Source organism: Lissotriton vulgaris, chromosome 10 (genome assembly GCF_964263255.1).
Source record: "Lissotriton vulgaris chromosome 10, aLisVul1.2, whole genome shotgun sequence".
Lineage (NCBI taxonomy): Eukaryota > Metazoa > Chordata > Amphibia > Caudata > Salamandridae > Lissotriton > Lissotriton vulgaris.
The window spans coordinates 489992841-490011840 of record NC_141698.1 but is presented as its reverse complement, the minus strand read 5'-3'; the positions used below and the strand labels follow the sequence as shown (position 1 = coordinate 490011840).

The window sequence follows — 19000 nt, the reverse complement described above, 5'->3', positions numbered from 1 at the left end:
GATATTGAGGTTGAGGCTGTGGCATAGACCGTAAAGGAATTTCGTGGTGTGGAGAAAATGTATGCCACCCACAGTGTGTACGGTACAAAGCCGGCGCAAGAGCCTTAGCCCACTCTTCTGCAAAATTCAGCGCATGCTCTTTCGAGACCATGTGCGCAAAACTAGGGAGGATTGCCTCCTCCCCTCTCGGAGCTGCGAGCACAAAAGGTGGGGGCCAGTCAGCCTCCGCTAACAAAATGTCGTATGTAGTCGTAATATTTTCCCAAAATACCCCTTTGATTGTACGTTATCCCTCAATGAAAAGGACTATTTCATAAAGTCTTATCAGGGGGAGCTACTCTGGTATCATCCGTCTCCTCAACAACAAATTGATCAGTCGCTGTCACCTTCAGTAGTGGACGCAGGGCCTCTCGCACTTTCGTAATCTCCGCCGCGCTGTCCAGCAAGGTCAGAGCCCATGTCAGATTCCGAAGCTGCGTTCTCACTATCTGTGGCATATCTCGCTTTTAAAGCGGCAACTTTCTTTTTCTGAAACTGAGGTCTTTTTGGAGTGGAATCTTCCTGCTTGCCTTTACCGTCTTGCATGCGAGGCTGGCCGCTTCCTTGCTGGCCACTTCTACCCCTTCCTCCTCCTCCACCCGTCGCTGAGGCCGATGAGTCCTGAAAAGAACGAGGAGAGCGTTGTTCAGAAGCCTGAAAATGATCAGGTGATTTAATCGTCGTGCGATCGCGCAAGTCATAAACTCTCTCTGGGGGTGCAGACAAAGGAGATGCGGAACGAGACTCCTGTTTCTGCTGTTGTTGTTGCTTACCCTGTTTTTGTTTTTTAGGCCAATTTTGTTTTTTGGACTTGGGCTGGTCTTCTGTTTCAGACTTCTGCCCTTGGGGTTGTTTTTTCTCTTTAGTAGAAAAAGGCTTGAGACCCCTACTATTGCGGCCCACGGTCTTATAAGCCGCCACAATAATCCTTGCCAACTGTCGGGGTTTTTCGGCATCGGGAATCACCAGCAAAGCATTGGCCACCTGAAAGTTAACCGCATCTCCCTTGACATTAGCAAGAACGAGATCGGAAACCACATCAAAGGAGCCACATAGGCGCATACCCAATTCAACCGCAGCCTCAGGTCCGTGCTCATCTTGAACACGCTTAAGGACCGTCGGCAGGACAGTCATAGACGGAGTGCCGTAACACCTCGTGTAGACCACCGCAAATGTTTTACCCCAGGTTTCACAGTCACCAATTTCAGGAGCCAAGTCTTTCGGTAAGCTAATTGTCAGAATCCTGTGTTTTTCCCCAGGAGTCGTGTTAGGAAATACAGCTTCCAGCTCATCAAACTTTCCAGCAAGCCAGAAAGGAAAATCATCCTTTTCCTGGGGGCGCTTGCCCATCACAGCGTTGACCATCACAGGACTAAGCTTCACACCGCCCTGTCCGGCAGGAAGTGCTGCACCTCCTGGGGCCCCGCCCGGGAGATTGCGGGTTATGTATTGCACTAACGACCTAATCGCGCTAATTGTGACTACATGTAGTCGTCTTAACTCAACTACGGAACATGCCCCGTGCTGAGGATGAGGTGTAAATCCAGCCAAAACAGGTCAAGTCGTGCCTGGAATGGACAAAGGACCCAACCTCGGAGCTGTCAAAGAGTGGGGTAGGGCGCCATCAAACCAAACTCGGTGCTGCCAAGCATCAATAGGAACTTCCTGTGGTCTATATGGAGCATATTCCAGCAGCACAGCAGTGGGGGTGTACTCGGGGAACACATTGGTATTTGCGTCCACACCTGGAAAGGTTACCCATGAGTAAAAGATCTCGTAAGGGTAAGCTACCTCCGAACTCACCACCATTATCACGGCCATGCCATCCACGGGAACATTATAATTCTGCAAATGATTACGCACCGCAATTCGACTATGTTGCGGAATGTTCACCGCGGCCATAGTGACACAGAAAGAAAAGGGTACAAAGAAACTTTGCAGCACAACTGGGTAGTAAATCAAGGAAACCGTTTAGAAAGATTCAAGCTTGAAAAGACCTATGTAAATATAGGTAGGTTTGTCCGACACCACCGTTAACCGGAAACAATAGTGAAGGCGTTAAGGACTGAATATTGCACTACTCGAGTGTCATGTAATAAGACCACCAACGGTTGGGCGCCATGTCGCAGGGATTCCATTCTCATACAGAACTGTGCATAGAGACTTGGAACCTCAGTGAATTAGGGTGTCCCAAAACTCACCTTAGTACCCAAAATCCCCTACCAGATTAGCTACAGTGTCTCATTGGTTCTTACAGACTCCCAATGTTTAGACAAACCAGAACATGGACTTAGTACACCTCAGGTAACGTGGAACACATGAACACTCTTTCGTTATACAATCATGTCAATCCAGAACGAGGAGTAAATGAGGACACGTGCACATTTGAAATGTTTATTTACTAATGCCGTGGTCTCAAGCGCAGTATCTTAGCTAATACAAGCAAACATATTATAAGGCGCAAAGTAATCAGCATAGTTACTAGTCCATAGAATACAAACGGTGAAAGCATTGTTAGAATGCTAGAACGAAGAAGGCTATTCAACACATAATTCTCACCCTCCCTTGCTAGTATATTATATTATATCTAAGAAGGTCTCTTTGGGTTTTAGCAGGGTGGCCCCATACCTCAAGATCCTAGTGGTAATAGCACCGATTGGTCAAGTCAATGTCTTTTGGAGATGTTCCACAAACACTATAACAAACTGCCAATAGACAAGCATCTGCTGACATCACAGAGAGGAATAATATTTCACCCAGGGCCTCAAACCCTGTAACTGCAAGCTTGGCTCCAGAGGTTGTACGAATTTGGCCTGTTCATCTTCTAGACAAATGCATGCCTGTAAATACGGAGACATGGAAACTATCAACTGAAATATATAATGAGAAAATATTGTGTAGATACGTTAATTGATGTTTAAAGAATATCCACTTGACAACACTAAATAGTTCACTGATAGAATATCGACACCTAAAATATCCCCTTACTACAATGTTGTGTCTTAAATATCGATGTAAAAATATCAACATCCTGTATTTATAATGGTAAGTACAAAAATATCAAAACCAAAAATATTGACCTCATTAATATAGTTGTACAAAATATTGTTGTTAGATATTTATAAAGTAATACATATTAAATAGTAACATTAATTTAAAAACAATAAATTAGATGTAATATACATCTTAACAAGTATAACAAACTTAATTTAAAAAAGTTAAACACAGATATATAATAAATAATTTGTTCATTCATTTCATCTTTATTTTGCGTTTAGGTAAATGTATAAAAAGTACATAAAACATAGATAAAACAGATCCAATAAAATTATCATATCGGCCATACAAGGTAAATAAATATAATAAAGATTCTAAAGCGAATTAGTAAAAGAGGCTATGCTGGTACAGTTAGGTGGGTCAGTGGGGGCAATAGCATGTGGACAAAGATACAACCTCAAACAGTAAACGTTACAGGCCCTTTTAAATGTGTCCCTTACGGTGTGAAGTTCAGCTTTCTAGTCTTTAAGACAGCTAAAGAAAAGTTGCGGTCACAAAAGACACATATGGGGTTTCCAGTAAATGCAGAGTTGCAAGGGCCTGATTGTGCGAATGTTGGGTATGTTTTTTCATCAGTGGGCTGATAAATGTTTTCCTCTCGACAAAATGAACATAAAAAGAGGGGGGTGCGAGATAGATTGGGTCGACAGGGACATAGATTCACTGAGTTGGTTTACTGAGTATGTTTGTGCTGGGAATCCGACCATAAGTAGTATATAATTCAGTCTAAATCTCACCAGTACAAAGTGGTGTCTGTTAGTAACGCATGAAAGATAATATTGATGACCAGTTGCCACCATTGGAAAAGCTCAGTAGGTGTAACTAAAAGGTAATTTATTTATTTTTGCCGCATGTGTTGAGTATGTTTGGCTATGAAAAGGTCTTTTAATCTGGATTTAGAGAACAATATACACTCATGCGGTGATTTGAACAGGAACTCTAGGTCAAGCTCGCTTAAGGACTGTTTCACATATGCAAGCAAGTAATCAAGAAAGCTCGGTCCTTAATCACAATTTCATTTAAAAGGACTGTTTCCCTTTTCCAGATTGAGAGGCATGTTAAGAGCGGAGACATTTTTAAAGTGTCAGATGTAAACGGAAAGCCAAGCTCTTCGTAAATAAGATGTTTGGGCATGTACTTGGAACAGACAATAATCTCTTTAAGAATTCGTCCTCAATGACTTGTAGAGCATCAACATGAGCTATTCCCCAAATTGCTGCACCATAGGTTGCAAAGGATATTGTTTTTGCAGAGTAGATATCTAGTATTTCTTTGATTGGTTTATTACCTAGTTTTGTTGCGAACTTCCAAAGGCCAACAATGCTTTTGGTCATCTAGTTCACTCTGTTTCTGGCCATTGTGGCCCAATTTTAGTTTTCGTCAAAGAAAATGCCCATGTACATAAAATTATCCATTCTGTCCAAATTTCTACCATGTGTCTGGAGGCACATTCATTTTTTCCTCTTATCCCTACCCACTACCATCACATAGGAATTCAGTTGTTTAGACAAATAGGCCTAGCTCTTCGATATAGGTGGAAAATGTCTTGATAGAAAGCTGTTAGGCCTTTGAGATTCTGGCCACTAGAACCGCGTCATTGGCATAGAGCATTACAGGTAATGAGAAAGATTCTACCACTGGGACGCCCTAAAGTAAATATTTAAAAAATGTACCACTCCCACTTAGAGAAACACATAAATATTAGGGGGCCGATTACGATGTCAGTAAGAAAGCCTTCATCTGACAGTCGGATTTCCCTAGACCGAGTCGGAAGCCTTCCATCAGACTCAGTCAGAAACAATTCCGACCGATCGATTACAATGTTGTTGGTCGGAAAGTAAACAGTGCGGACCTTCCAAATCGGTTCCGACCGGCATTTGGAGTATCCGAGTCGGTCGGAGCTGATTCGTACAGCTTTAAGGACAGCATTTCCAACCAAGCTATTATGATGTTGTTTCGGACAGCCTTTCCGACTTGCTTTATCCGACACGTAAAGGCTGTCGGAAATTGACTTTGGGTGCCCCTAGCAGGCCCCCTTCATCCTGAGACCTCAGGTTGGGGGCTGTATGGGTACCCGAGGGATCCCCCTGTAAAACCACAGACAGTGTGGTAGGCACCATGGGGTGCCTGTGTCATGATCCAAGGTTTTCTGCAACCACCCCTTTTCGCAATGGGATCCTGTCTTGTTCAGAACTCAGGCTCCCATCGAAGTCAATGGGAGACCTTCTGAACAGTGTTCTAAAGTATCTTAATCGTTCATGGGGAACCACCGACCGCGAGTCGGTCGGAACCAAATTCAACAAGGAGTCAGGCGGTTTTGTTCCTGAACAACATCGTAATCGGCCGCTAAGACTGGATAAAAATATAATTTACAAATCTAGCTCGAATATATGCAACAGTAGTAAAAGTGATAGATTGCACATAGGTAATATTTACTGCCACAATTCCAGCCGATACAACAACAGGGAAATGTTAACGTGCAGAGGGGTAACATTTACTATTCTCACTCCAATAGGTGCAGCAGTAGGAAATGTGTTGGATTTCGGAGGGGTAATATCCACTATTCCCACTCCAGTCAGTGCAACAGTAGGGAATGTGTTGGATAGCTTAGGGGTTAAATTTACTATTCCTACTAGTCAGTACAACAGTAGAGAAAGTGTTGGATTGTGTAGAGGGTAACATTTACTACTCCCACTCCAATAAGTGCATCAGTCACATATGGGGGGCATTGTGTGCTTACGGTTGACATCATAATGAGTCATTAGACAACACCCATGTTGATGTCTGAAGAAAAAAAATAAGAGCAACATTTTGCAGAAAATGCAGCTCTAGACAAAATTCAAGCTGCAAAACTGTATATAGATCCCAAAACTGTTATCTTTTGCAATGTCTGGCAGTTGTGGGAGTTGGAGATTAGGTGGGGTCTAGGTTCATTTCAGGTAGCCAGGGTTTTGTCTGTGTTAGTTTGTAGCTATTAGTGAACAAGTAGAATTCACTCTATGCTGAATTGAGCTTTAGGTATGTACTTGATATACAGGATCCAGGCTGGTTAACTATTGCTGGGTATCATTGGTTGAACAGATTGTAAGGTAGAGTTAATGGTTGCTAGGTTATTGATTAATATTGATGTTGTTGGTAAATATGGATTTGAGGTAAATATGGATTTAGAGGTTGAAGCTGATGACGGAAGGTGATTGCTGCTTGGAGTATACCGCAGGAGAGGGGCAGTTTTCTGGGATCTTTCTCTCCTACCTGTATGACATGGTGGCAGATGATGAGGCAGGAAAAAAACCCTGGTTAGCACTATGTTAGAGAAGCACATGCATGTGTCCAAGGTGTGGATAAGTGCTTGATAGTCGACTGCAGGTAGTACTATGCCTTTAACTTAGCTACGCCAAAGCAGTCAGAAAACTAAAAACTACACCGAAAGCACACTTTACAAGCACAACACGTGCTACTGGCACTTTTCTGGGACACATTGTCCATGGCTCAAACCTATACACCACCTTTTCAGATGAGAATGGATACTACTTTTCAATCTTTTAGCATGGGAACAAGAAATAAGGGCCAGATGTAGGAAGGCTATTACCGGTCGGTAACGGCCGAAATCGGCCGTTACCGACCGGTAATAGGGTTTTGTGATGTAGGTGTGCAATTTACAGATTCGGTAATCGGTATTTACCGATTCGGTATTTACCGAATCTGTAAATGACATGTAGGAAGCACTTTGAAGAGTGCTTCTGTGCCTTAAGGATTCGTTATTTACCACCAACTATTAGTTGGTGGTAAATAAGGGATACCTCTGTAAATGCAAATGTGTGCATTTACACCAGTGCCATGTGGCAGACACACATGCCCTTAGGGCATGTATGTATGCCACATGTGCACACAAGCACTATTCAGGGGTGCAACAGGGTGTCAAAATGACACCTTGCCACCCTTGATTCTTTCCCTATTTTACCGAAACGGTATTTACCGATTCGGTAAATACCTAATCTTAACGATTCAGTATTTTTTACCGAATTTTTATCTACATAGCATTTACCGATTCGAAAATACCGAATCGGTAAAATTCGGTATTTTCGAATCTGTAAATTTCAATTACCTACATCTAGCCCTAAGTTACTTACCTGTAACAGGTTTGCAGAGTTGTGTTGGATTCACATTTCATATGCAGTGCTACTTAAGACGTTGGAGGTCATAAATGCATCTCTTTCTCTTTATTATGCTCTTCCATAGTCTTCTCTTAGGGCCAGATGTAGGTAGACATTTACCGACCGGTAACGGCCGAATCGGCCGTTACCGACCGGTAAATGGCTATTCTAGATGTAGGTGTGCTATTTTACCGATTCGGTAAACTTACCGAATCGGTAAACTTACCGAATCGGTAAAATACCGAATCGGTATGTTTACCGATTCGGTAAGTTTGAAATGTAGGTGGGACTCTTCTGAGTCCCACAGGCCTTACCGAATCGGTATTTTACCACCAATCCAATTGGGTGGTACAATACCGATTCCAGGTGTGCATGCACATGTGTGCATGCACACCCATGGCATGTGACAGACGGACATGCCCTTAGGGCATGTCTGTGTGCCACATGTCGCACATGTCTTAAATCGGGGTGCTAGAGGGTGTCAAAGTGACACCCCCTGCACCCTTGCAAAATTCGGTATTTACTGAATCGGTAAATACCGATTCGGTAATGCCCATTGATTCCTATGGGCTTCAATGCCCATAGGAATCAATGGGCATTACCGAATCGGTATTTACCGATTCGGTAAATACCGATTCTTACAGAATCGGTAATTCAATTACCGATTCTTTCTACATCTCCCCCCTTCTATTTTACCGATTCATAAATACCGAATCAGTAAAATTCGGTATTTATGAATCGGTAAAATATACTTACCTACATCTGGCCCTTTGTCTTTCTTTCTATGTATTAGTAATAAAACAACCATCTGAAGATGGTGCCGATGGGTTGGTCATATTGTGGATGCCTAGTACTTCATAGTCGAAACTCATTGCCGCGGCCTGTGCAGGTAAGAGTGGTGGTGGTGGTGGGGGGGGGGGGTTGGTGATGAGGTAAAATCGAATACATAGTGAATTTTCCCTCGACCTTGTCTGTCGAAATCACCCATTCCCCCACCCTAGACACACACACGGACCGACCACTTTTACCTTTAAGGGCCATAGCTGCTAAACACCAATATAAAGCAAATCAAACACGCTCCTGTTGTTGCGACAGCTCTCTTGACGGCTAATTCATTTCTAGGTTGATAATCCCATATAATTTGCCGTAAATGATGGTAGTCTCTCAAAATATTGTGGTGTTCAAATAATTTGTACTGATGATGATTTTTTACCCTAAATCTCTAGCATAAGATTTCTTTCCAGTGCGGAAGATGTTTATTCAGATTAAACCGCTGCCTGTTTTGACACTTCTGCAACAGACTTTGTCCCAGTGGTATCCACTTTGTCTTTATAACGTGACTTTTCATTCATCCCACAGCAAAAGAGAAAACTGAGATTGTACATATCAAACACCTTCAACCCTGCTAAGCCTGATGCCGAGGACTCTGATGGCAGCATTGCATCCTGGGAGCTCCGCGTAGAGGGCAAACTTCTTGAGGATGTAAGTATTAACATCATCATTTACTCTGTTAAAAGTTTATCTCTATGGGTTATTGAAAACCACTCATGGGAAACGCAATACAGGCCAATTTTTACGGTAGACGTAACTCAGATTTTTAATATAGATGACCAAATTATATTTGTACTGTAGACCTTTATTAATTCTTAGATTACTGAGTGATGCAGCTCTTCACCGAGGAATCCGAGTGTTACTATAGTACGTGCTACATAAATAGGTTGTAGTATGACACTGAACCCTGAAGTAGCAGCTACAATTGTCAATACATTCTAATATAGCGCTGGTAAGGACAGCTGAATCGTGTGTATGGGAAAGCCACAACAGCCTAGAAAGCAAGGGCAAAACTAAAAGTAACATGGATACTGGTAAATGTAGAGATTATTAGATATTCATTAGCATGGGAGAATCACAGGTCAATGTTATCCTAGGCTGGAGCATTGAAACTCTGAGGTGTGGTTCCTTGAATAACGTTATTGACTGTTGGTATTTGTTTAGTGACAGTTTGCCCCTAGTAATGTGGTGGCAGAACTACCGGCAGTCTGAGCATGAATTTTGTGAATGGTTCTGAGGTTTCCATGACAGACCAGAGTCTGATTCGGTTTTCTGGAGATGTGTGCAGTAAGTACAGTGACTGGGAGTGTGCTGCTGTTACAACTTTTTTAAGTTGTATGTATGCATGTGGTATTTTTTATAGCATAAATGTAGCCAAAAAGCAGCAGAGCGGTCTACATTGTTAATGGCAGGCTTAAAGTCGGCGAGTCCTAGAAGGAGAAGCTGAATTGTGGACAGTTCATGCATTGTGGCGTAGTGTTCTTTAAAGCGGCGAGTCTTCAGGTACTTTCTAAATTGGAGCAATGTTTGGCATTTCTGATGGCTAAGGGGATGTCGTCTTAGATTTGGCTGCTAATGTAAAAAGTCTGGTGCTTGTTTTTTTTTTTTTTGCATTTAGTTTGCAATGTGATGGTGTCTAGGCTACTAGTTTGCGGAGAAAGGTAGTTTCTTTTTTTAAATTATTTTTTTTCTCCAAAAACAGTACAGTTGCAGCAAAAAGTCAATACATATGAATACATTCCAAATACCACCGTTCATATAAATTAATTATTATTATAAAACCATTATTATTCATCAACTTATGAAAACATTAGTGCAAAAAGGGCCATAACGTTTTACTGACTATAACCTGACGGGTATATCAAAGATTCATCATAAATATAAAATCATGATTAAACAAAGCCTCAACATTCATTCAATGGGTGAGTAAAGTAGCCCAAGCAGTTAATGATCCCCAGATCCTTTTCCCTTTTTACCCCTCCGTTCATAGAGTGCTCATATATATATATATTCACTGAAAAAACCATAGGTTATAGACCATATATAGTTAGGAATTACCATTTACAAAACCTTGAAAATTCACTGAAAAAACCATAGGTTATAGACCATATATAGTTAGGAATTAGCATTTACAAAACCTTATTTTACTCACACAAAACCATTGAAATTTCATATATAGTTAGTTGCACTAACTATATATCGCGCACCCGCAATCCACTGCTGATCATGTCACATATTACATCATTCATGACATGGTCAGTGACATCACTGATGCCATCACTGATGACATCTCAAATGACATCACTGATGACATCACTAATGACATCTCATTTGCCATTACTGATCACATCACTGATGACATCATTCATGTGATAATACGGTGAACCTCTTCAGACTCTAATATAATCTTAGATACACTCAGAGTAAATAGACGCTCACAGACTGTCACTCATCCATGGAGTTACTCACACACCTAGTCAGTCATGCAAAGAATCAATTACACCTCCATTCCCTCAACTATACAGTTATACACACCTTACTAATTCAAACATATACTAAAACATATTTACTCTCTTATACAATCCCTGATACAAGTTCTCAATGATCCATACAGCCACTCACACATTCACTGGCTCTTATGCACAGTTATTTATATATGTCAACTCTCACATGTACTGTGTTTTACATATGTACTTACTTTGACATGTAGCACTGAGATATCTATTCACTCACCAATACACTCATGAACACAGTCAACTGCCCATACAGATGTTTCCACATGCACTTTTGAACCCATACATCTAGTGAATCAACTGCTCACACATCTATGCACATAGTCACACACCTCACAGCCACCCACACACACACTCACTCTCTCATACAAATACTTGGGCAACCTATCATTAACCAATATACTTAATCATAAAGCTACTGATCAACATAAGCAGCAGTTTACAGAACAACAGATATAATGATGCACAAATTAAGACAGTTTAGTCACTAACCCATGCACTCAGTGAGACACATTTAATCACTCACTCATACAGTCAGTCATGCACCTACTAAATCCTTCATCCAGAGACTTATACATCCACTCATTCTTCAATATGTAAGGCATATTTTGACTTTTCAGAAACATACAGTCACTGGATGTTGTCATCAGTGATGTCATTTGAGATGTCATCAGTGATGTCATCAGTAATGTCATCAGTGATGTCACTGACCATGTCATGAATGATGTAATATGTGACATGATCAGCAGTGGATTGCGGGTGCGCGATATATAGTTAGTGCAACTAACTATATATGAAATGTCAATGTTTTTGTGTGAGTAAAATAAGGTTTTGTAAATGCTAATTCCTAACTATATATGGTCTATAACCTATGGTTTTTTCAGTGAATTTTCAAGGTTTTGTAAATGCTAATTCCTAACTATATATGGTCTATAACCTATGGTTTTTTCAGTGAATTTCATTGGTTTTTTAAAAGCTAATATCTGTAGCTGTAAAATGTATTTTTCTTTAAATCCAAAAATATATTTTATATGTTTATGATTAATTTTTTTTAAATATTTTTTTTTGTTCGCTCCCGGTTCGCGAACCGGGAAGCTTTCAGTTAGCTCAATTTGATGCCGCGACCCGGTCCGCTAACCGGTAAACGTTCCGTTTGCGTAACTGCCGCGTCAGAAATCAACATTGTGACGCGTCGCGGAAGCGCGACATATCACGTTGCCGCATAATGCGTCTTATGACGCGCCGCGTTAGCGCACCCGGAAGTGCTCCGGACCGCGAACGAGGCGCAAAACGCAGCTTTCCGGAAGCAAACCGGAGCGCGGCACGCAGCGCGTAACGTAAGCGGAACAGGTCATGTGACTTGTTCATAAAACTTTTTATTGGTTCATTTCACTTTTGGTTTCCTAATGATGTAAGACTAGGTCATGTGACCTAAAAATAAGACTTTTCATTGGTTTAGAACTATTTTTTTTCCCAAATGATGAAAGCCCCCACCTTTTTTCTCACTCTGACTTTCAACTTTGAGAAAGGAAGACCTATTTTGGAAAATGGCTTCACTAGTTGCTTCAGCTGCTGGATCCCCACCACCACCACCACCACCACCACCTCCTGGAAAGAGAGGACCACCTCCACAGTTCCTGGCAAACCCAGAGGAGGAAGAGGATGAAGAAGAACAAGAAGAGGAAAAACAGGCACCACAATTTTTAAAAGAGTTGCCCCGGGTCTCTAAAAAAAAACTAGTTTTATTTGGCAGTTTTTTTCTATTCCAGCAGGAAAGAAAAAAGTGAATGCGCGTTATGTGACGTGCCTAATTTGCAAGGATGAATTATCTAGAGGCACTGAAAAGAAATATATTTATGGGAACCACACTATGCATCGTCACATGCAGAGGTGGCATCCTCTGAATTATAGCCGGGCAGAGATGCGTGACCTGCAAGATAATCCTCCAACTTCTGCGGCCAGGACATCATCAGAAATATCACTGTCGGTTGCAGAAGAACGAGATACAGTGCCAAATATTCAAAAAAAAATTGTACATATGAATGAGACTTATATATGAAATGAATGAGACTTATATAGCGCACGACTTACCCTGGGGCATCTCAGCGCTTGCTTAGGGAACCCGTCCTGGTATTCCCCTGTGAGATAACCCTGGCAGGGTATCCACAAGGTGAAAGTCAGGCATCCCACCGCGAGGGGCCGTTGTGGAGATTAAGCAAGCTATTGCCCAGAGTCGCAGAGTGTGAACCCGTGAGTCGAGAAGGCACCGGAGCGAGAATTAACGAGTCCGTGGAATTTTTGAGCTCAAGACCCGCCGAGGCGGGAATTGAACCCTGGTCCCGGGCCGAACTCAAGCTCCAGGTCTGCCACCTCTAACCCCTGAGCCACACTTCTCCACATATGAAAATTGTTTGCTTATATTGTGGCGCATTATTTTCATGTGCGAATATGAGTGTTAAATTAGTTAATTTAGCATTTGAAAAACACCAATGCCCTAAACGCCACAAGAAATAATTTTTTTTTTTTTGCTCCTGTTGAGCCCTTTTCAATACCTGTTTTTTGTTCTTTCCCTTTCAAAAAAAACAAAAAAAACATACAATTGTTCAAAAAATACAAAAAAAACAAATAATGTTCAAAAAAGAAAAAAATATATAAAACAACAAAAACATTAAAAAAAAAAGTTCTTTTCAGAACTACCTCCCCTTTATACAAAAATTGCTAGAAAGTGTAACACTCTGGCAAGCTGTTTTTTTTTAGTTCGCTTTCCAGTTCGCTCGCTGGTACACGAACCGGGAGCTAACCCCAAATTTAAAAAAAAAAAAATAAAGGAGTAAGTACAAGGGAAGTAAACAGAGAGTAATGTTAAAAGAAAGACAGCTTTAAGGACTAAACCAGAGATGCTGTTTAATAGATTTATTTACCGAAGAAAAGATGGAAGAGGATATAATTGTGGAAAACAAAATAGATAAGGAAGTGAAAGAATCAAGCATTGAAAATGCAATAGGTCACACAATAGAAGAGTTTGTCCTTTTGGTTTTGCAAATGGATGAGTGGCGTTGCGTGGATGAGTGGCATTGCGTGGATGATTGGCGTTGCGTGGATGATTGGCGTTGCGTGGATTAGTGGCGTTGCGTGGATGAGTTGCGTGTGTGAGTGGCGTTGCGTGTGTGAGTGGCGTTGCGTGTGTGAGTGGCGTTGCGTGTGTGAGTGGCGTTGCGTGTGTGAGTGGTGTTAGTGTGGGGAGGGGGGGGACAAGATATGCACACGGCGGACATGGGAGGGGACGTGAGGTAATAGAAATTTTTAGGTAGTCAGTGTGACCCCCACTCGCACCCTATCCATGCTCCCGTGTCCCATGTATGTCATATAATTCCCTTCCTGTGTTCGCCATGATAATGCAAATGTATTTCCGTCTAATGTTAGCATGTCAGTTAGTGAGCCCTTCATGTATAAAGTACCAATTCCGCATTAGGGCCCACGTTTCCAATGCATTTACATGGTGCACTATTAAATAACGCGAAGCACACGTTTTCCACATTTTTCTGGCTCAGTCGAGCCAGGCCCTTATTTGAGGCTCTGAGCCTCTTCTGTCTCTGAAAGCTGCAGTTTAGGTATGCATCCCTGACCTCTACCTTACTTCCTGCCCAGCGAGCGGTGCCCGGCTCGGCCTGGCCTGCCTGCCAAGACAGTATTTTGCCTACAGTTATCGGCTCAGCCTCCGAAAAAACACATTCCAGTCTAGTGAAATAGGTAAACATATTCCAGCCTGCAGAGCAAAGGGCCCGGTCTTCCTGTCTCCTTGCAAATGATTTACCGAACCCGTTACCATGGTAGGCCCACAGCCCCCGCGCATTGCACCAAGACACGTATGCACGCACTAGCATACAGTATTGAACGGCCTCTGCCCGAGAGACCTTTTACTTCAGACAACATATCCTCCAAACACAAGATACCAGATATGCTATAGGTGCAGGTCGTTCTGACATCCCAGACACCAAGACTCCTCTACTAGTGCTAAAAGTCAAGCCCCCAGCTCTCCCCAGTTACACGTCAATACCACGTCATGCCCAGTTGCGCACGCACCCATGTCAAAGGTTTCTGCTGACCCTGCAGAATCCCTCTATGCATCCACCCACCTATGACACTTCTGTGACGTTTCCGGCACACACCTCCGTGTACGCCCCTGTACACACCCTCTTTTACACCCATGTGTTCTTATCACTCTCTTTTTCACTTGTTACGCCTACTGTATTCATTTCAATTATACCGTTTTACTATATATAATGTGTGATGTTAATAAAATGTTGAATATCCCTTCATGAACCTTAGTGGTGATGGAACTCGATGTCCAGTGTCTCGAGCCACTTAATTAAAGCCCGTATGACTCAGATATCACGGACTCTGCCTCTCATTTTATTGAGCTATCCTTATTGTCATTTAATGTATAGAATAATAGTCCCGGTAATTTTATTTACCACAGACGGAGCGGGGAGAGCAGAATGAGGGTGTAAAGCAGCTGGGGCCTTTGAAGTGAAGCTAATCTTCACTTCAAAGGTGTGGGAGGATTGCGGCTGAGGGAACAGACGGCGATTTGGTAATGTGCACACGCATTTTAGGTCAATGCACTTGCGCATTGACCTAAAAGCCACGGGCAGAGCTCCAAATTTCCACATTTAGTTAAACTTTGTTTAAAGCTCTATAATCTGAAGCCCTATAGTAGGGGAATGTGATAGAAATGTAACGAAAAGAGTAGAAAACATTTACCTTATAATTCTTGTTAACTTATTCACTTTTTGTTTCATACTTTCAATCTGTGAAAGAGAGAACAAACATTTGAAAAATATTAAAACATGAATTTAAAAATTAGAAAAGACAAGGGAAAAGGTTGAAGGACAAACAGTTTTTCAACAACTTTGACATTTACAGAAGCCTCTGCTTCTCTAGGCCCCCTACACAGTCCTAAAGATATATATTTTAAACTAACAGTATCTTGATGCTGATGAAGTGAGGCCTATTTTGGAACATGGTGCATCTTTTGCACTGCTGATGTCTCACAACAGTGATGCAATGGCAGCGCAAAAGAGATGTAAAGCCATCATAAAATTGTCCCTAACATTTTAAATGATTGTTTCTGGATGCAAATAAGATGTGTCCTTTCCAGAGGTTTGTTTGAGGTGAGGCCTACTCAGGTTTCAAAATAAAACAGTACCCAGAAGTGCAGCACTGTATGCATTAACTTTGACACTTACAGAAGCCTCAGTTTCTCCATGTCTACCTCACACTTCTAAATGTATATCATAAGTACAAAAAGTAGAGAATTTATTATACATGTTAAATGGTTTATTTTTGCTGTTCTCAGAATGTATCAAATTTCACTAAAATCAGTGACTTGAAGGTATTCATCATGTAACAGCGGGGAAAAAAAAACACAATCAAAATGATTGTGTTTAAAAACCCATACAACATAAGCAATCAGAATTCAAAACTCCTTAAAATTAACTTACTTTCCATGACGTCGAAGGATGTCCTATGAACAGCTTACACTCTGTTGTGCTGTTAATATTTTCAGCCCGCCACTTTCTGAAAGAAAACCTCCATCGTTTTGAAAAATATGTTACATACGATAAAAGACTTCTCACATTCTACCACATGTTTCCACATGGCCAAATCATGTTAGAGCGATTTACAACTCTTGGAATTCTTGTAAGCAAATCCCGTCATTTTCTATTTTCGCAACTTTCAGAAAGAAAACGTTTAAGATTACTTTCACAATCCTGGACTATTAATATCTTACCCTTGTTGCTCACTCATGTTCTACATTTCCTATGACACTGATACTGCTTACTATGAAGCAGAGTTACTTGCATCAGGTTTATATTTTTGAATTTTTAAAATGACATTATGATCAAAAGTTTGGATAAATAATCTAGACAGCATTGCAGACTTACATTCCCTCTACTCCATGAACCTCTTGAAATTGCTCAGAACAAATCCCGAGATTCTGTCCCTAAAATTTTGGTTTTAAAAACACCAGGTAAGAATTTTTAAGGTCAAAAGGCAATTTCTTTTTGAAAGTTAAAGCAGAATCGTTGCAGAATGACCAGCCGTTTCTGGACTTTAAATAAGTTGTGTAATGTCCTGATGTTGTTGTAGGACCGTCATGAAATATAATTGCTGCAGTTACAAAAGTCCTTCCTGATATTGACAACTGCGAAGCAACAACATTTTTTATTAAAGTTGTCAATTTTGTTCTATCAGTCCTACATCGTTGGAACATTAAAATGACATACAGGCCATATCTTCGTAAAAATAAGGTTGACATCATTTCAGATTTACATTGGCTACACTTCATGTTGTGATCAGCTGCTTTTACTAGCTTATGAAAGGACACTGATTTACAGCCTGGCAAAGTTAAATATATAAATCTTTCAGAATCTACACTAGAAGTACTTGATAGCCTACAATTCTCGCAGTCATGCTGCCATTGATAAGGAAGGCCAAATAGATAATCTACATCTACACCCTCATCTTGCAATACATCAAGCATATACATTAAAAACTCCTGACAATCCTGCTGAATATTTTCAGAGAATTCTGTTTGACCTGAACATTCGTCTAACAGAAAACGAATTTCAGACACACTTTCTACTCTCGTTTTATCAGCACTACATTTCTCTAACACAGAATTCAACAAACAGCATAAACTTTGTTCCGAATTGATCACAATCTGTTCTTTGAAAGTCTCTAGTGAAAAGAGAACATTAACCACTACATTAGCATAGCAGTTGACACCAGAACTATTTTCAAATTTAAAACCAACAACATCTTCAACAGAATCCATTTTCTTTCTGCTTATAATTTCAGGTTCATCAACTTTTCGTCTTTTTGCTATAACCTCCCTACTACTGGTCACATTTCTTTGTTTCCGGCCTACCACACGTTTCTCAAACAAAGGATATTGAGGCAAATGTGGCGCATACTCTCTTCTTAACCTATTGTATTCCTTAACACAATCTAGATCTGCACAAATGTTTGTGACATCACAGTCAATCAAGTACAATCCCGATAAAGTTCTAACTCGTGACAATGCCACATATGCCATACCCTCCTTGAACACAGAACTGCCAATATTCACTAAAGCACTATCTACAATTAAACCTTGCGATTTATGGATTGTCACCGCATATGCCAAGCAAACAGGAAACTGCTTACGGCGCACATATAAGTCTTTTACAAGCAAAAATCTAGCAGAAGAATGACCAATTAGCTGTGCTTCCTCAATGCCATCAAATTTAATTTTTAAAAATTCAATACCATCTCTATTTCTGTATTTTTCAAAATCAACAACATTACCCATTGATCCATTTACCAGACCTCTTTCAACATGTAAATTCCTTCTCAAAATGATTCGGCAATTTAAGCACACATTCAAAGTCTTTTCAAAACCCGCAGTTTTAGATATAGTCTTCTCTAATGAATCCAATTTAGATTTCAAATTCTCAGACAAAATAATTGTTGCTCCCATATGCTCCATTTTGTCAATAGCTTCAAGTTTCACAATCTCTTGTTTTTCTAAATTCAACATTTTGTTGTTGAAGATGGCACATTCTGCAAGAGTTGGCATCAAACATATTCCAGATTTCTTCTCAGTAATGTTCTTAAAAATATTCTCAGGCACAATGTCTTCTTCTGGATATAAATTTGACAGTAATCGTGCATGTAAAGCTTCTTTCGCATACTCGGTCACTTTTCCAATTCTAACATCTTGTAAAATATTCTTGTAATCTTCATCCTTCGCCTGACGCATATTTTCATGCAGTTCAGCATAATTGAAGTTTAACCATATATTGACATTGCCAATACTCCCTAGGCACTTCCTGGTATCTTCATGCGTGAGTATTTTGAACACAGGTTGTCCTTTCACTGGTGTTAGCTGCAGAAGATCTCCGAAAACAATGATGTGTTTGCCACCAAATAACACATCATACATGTTTTAAGAACTTCTTGCATTCTCAAATGCACAAAGGCAAGCATGAGATTTGAAACCATGCTTACTTCGTCAATGATAAGAAGTTTAATTTTCCTCAAGACTCTTGAAACTTCACAACAAGCATCTCCAGATAACTTGTGGTATAGTAATTTGTTGTCATGCTCCACTGGCAACATCAGTAGACGATGCAAAGTAATACGTTTAATGTTATGTGCTGCCAGTCCAGTTGGAGCGGTGACAACACAAGACAGCGATGACTCAGTCCTTTCCTGCAAATAACAAGAAATTGCTTTAATGAGGAAACTTTTTCCAGTTCCCGCTTCTCCACTCACGTACAATCGGACAGGCTTCAACGACGTACATGAGCACTCTTTCTTCTCATGATTTAATCCATGCTCAATTTCCTTGGTAACTTC

At 40.8% G+C, this 19000-nt stretch overlaps 1 protein-coding gene across 3 annotated transcripts in view; it reads left to right on the top strand.

Moving 5' to 3' along the window:
- Window positions 1-19000, top strand: part of SMARCD3 (SWI/SNF related BAF chromatin remodeling complex subunit D3) — a 1454082-nt gene that overhangs the window by 655638 nt on the left and 779444 nt on the right. For all 3 annotated transcript variants that reach the window (XM_086941345.1, XM_086941344.1, XM_086941343.1), the window contains exon 5: window positions 8610-8732. In XM_086941345.1, the coding sequence (XP_086797471.1) occupies window positions 8610-8732 (123 nt within the window). The remainder of the gene's footprint in view (window positions 1-8609; window positions 8733-19000) is intronic.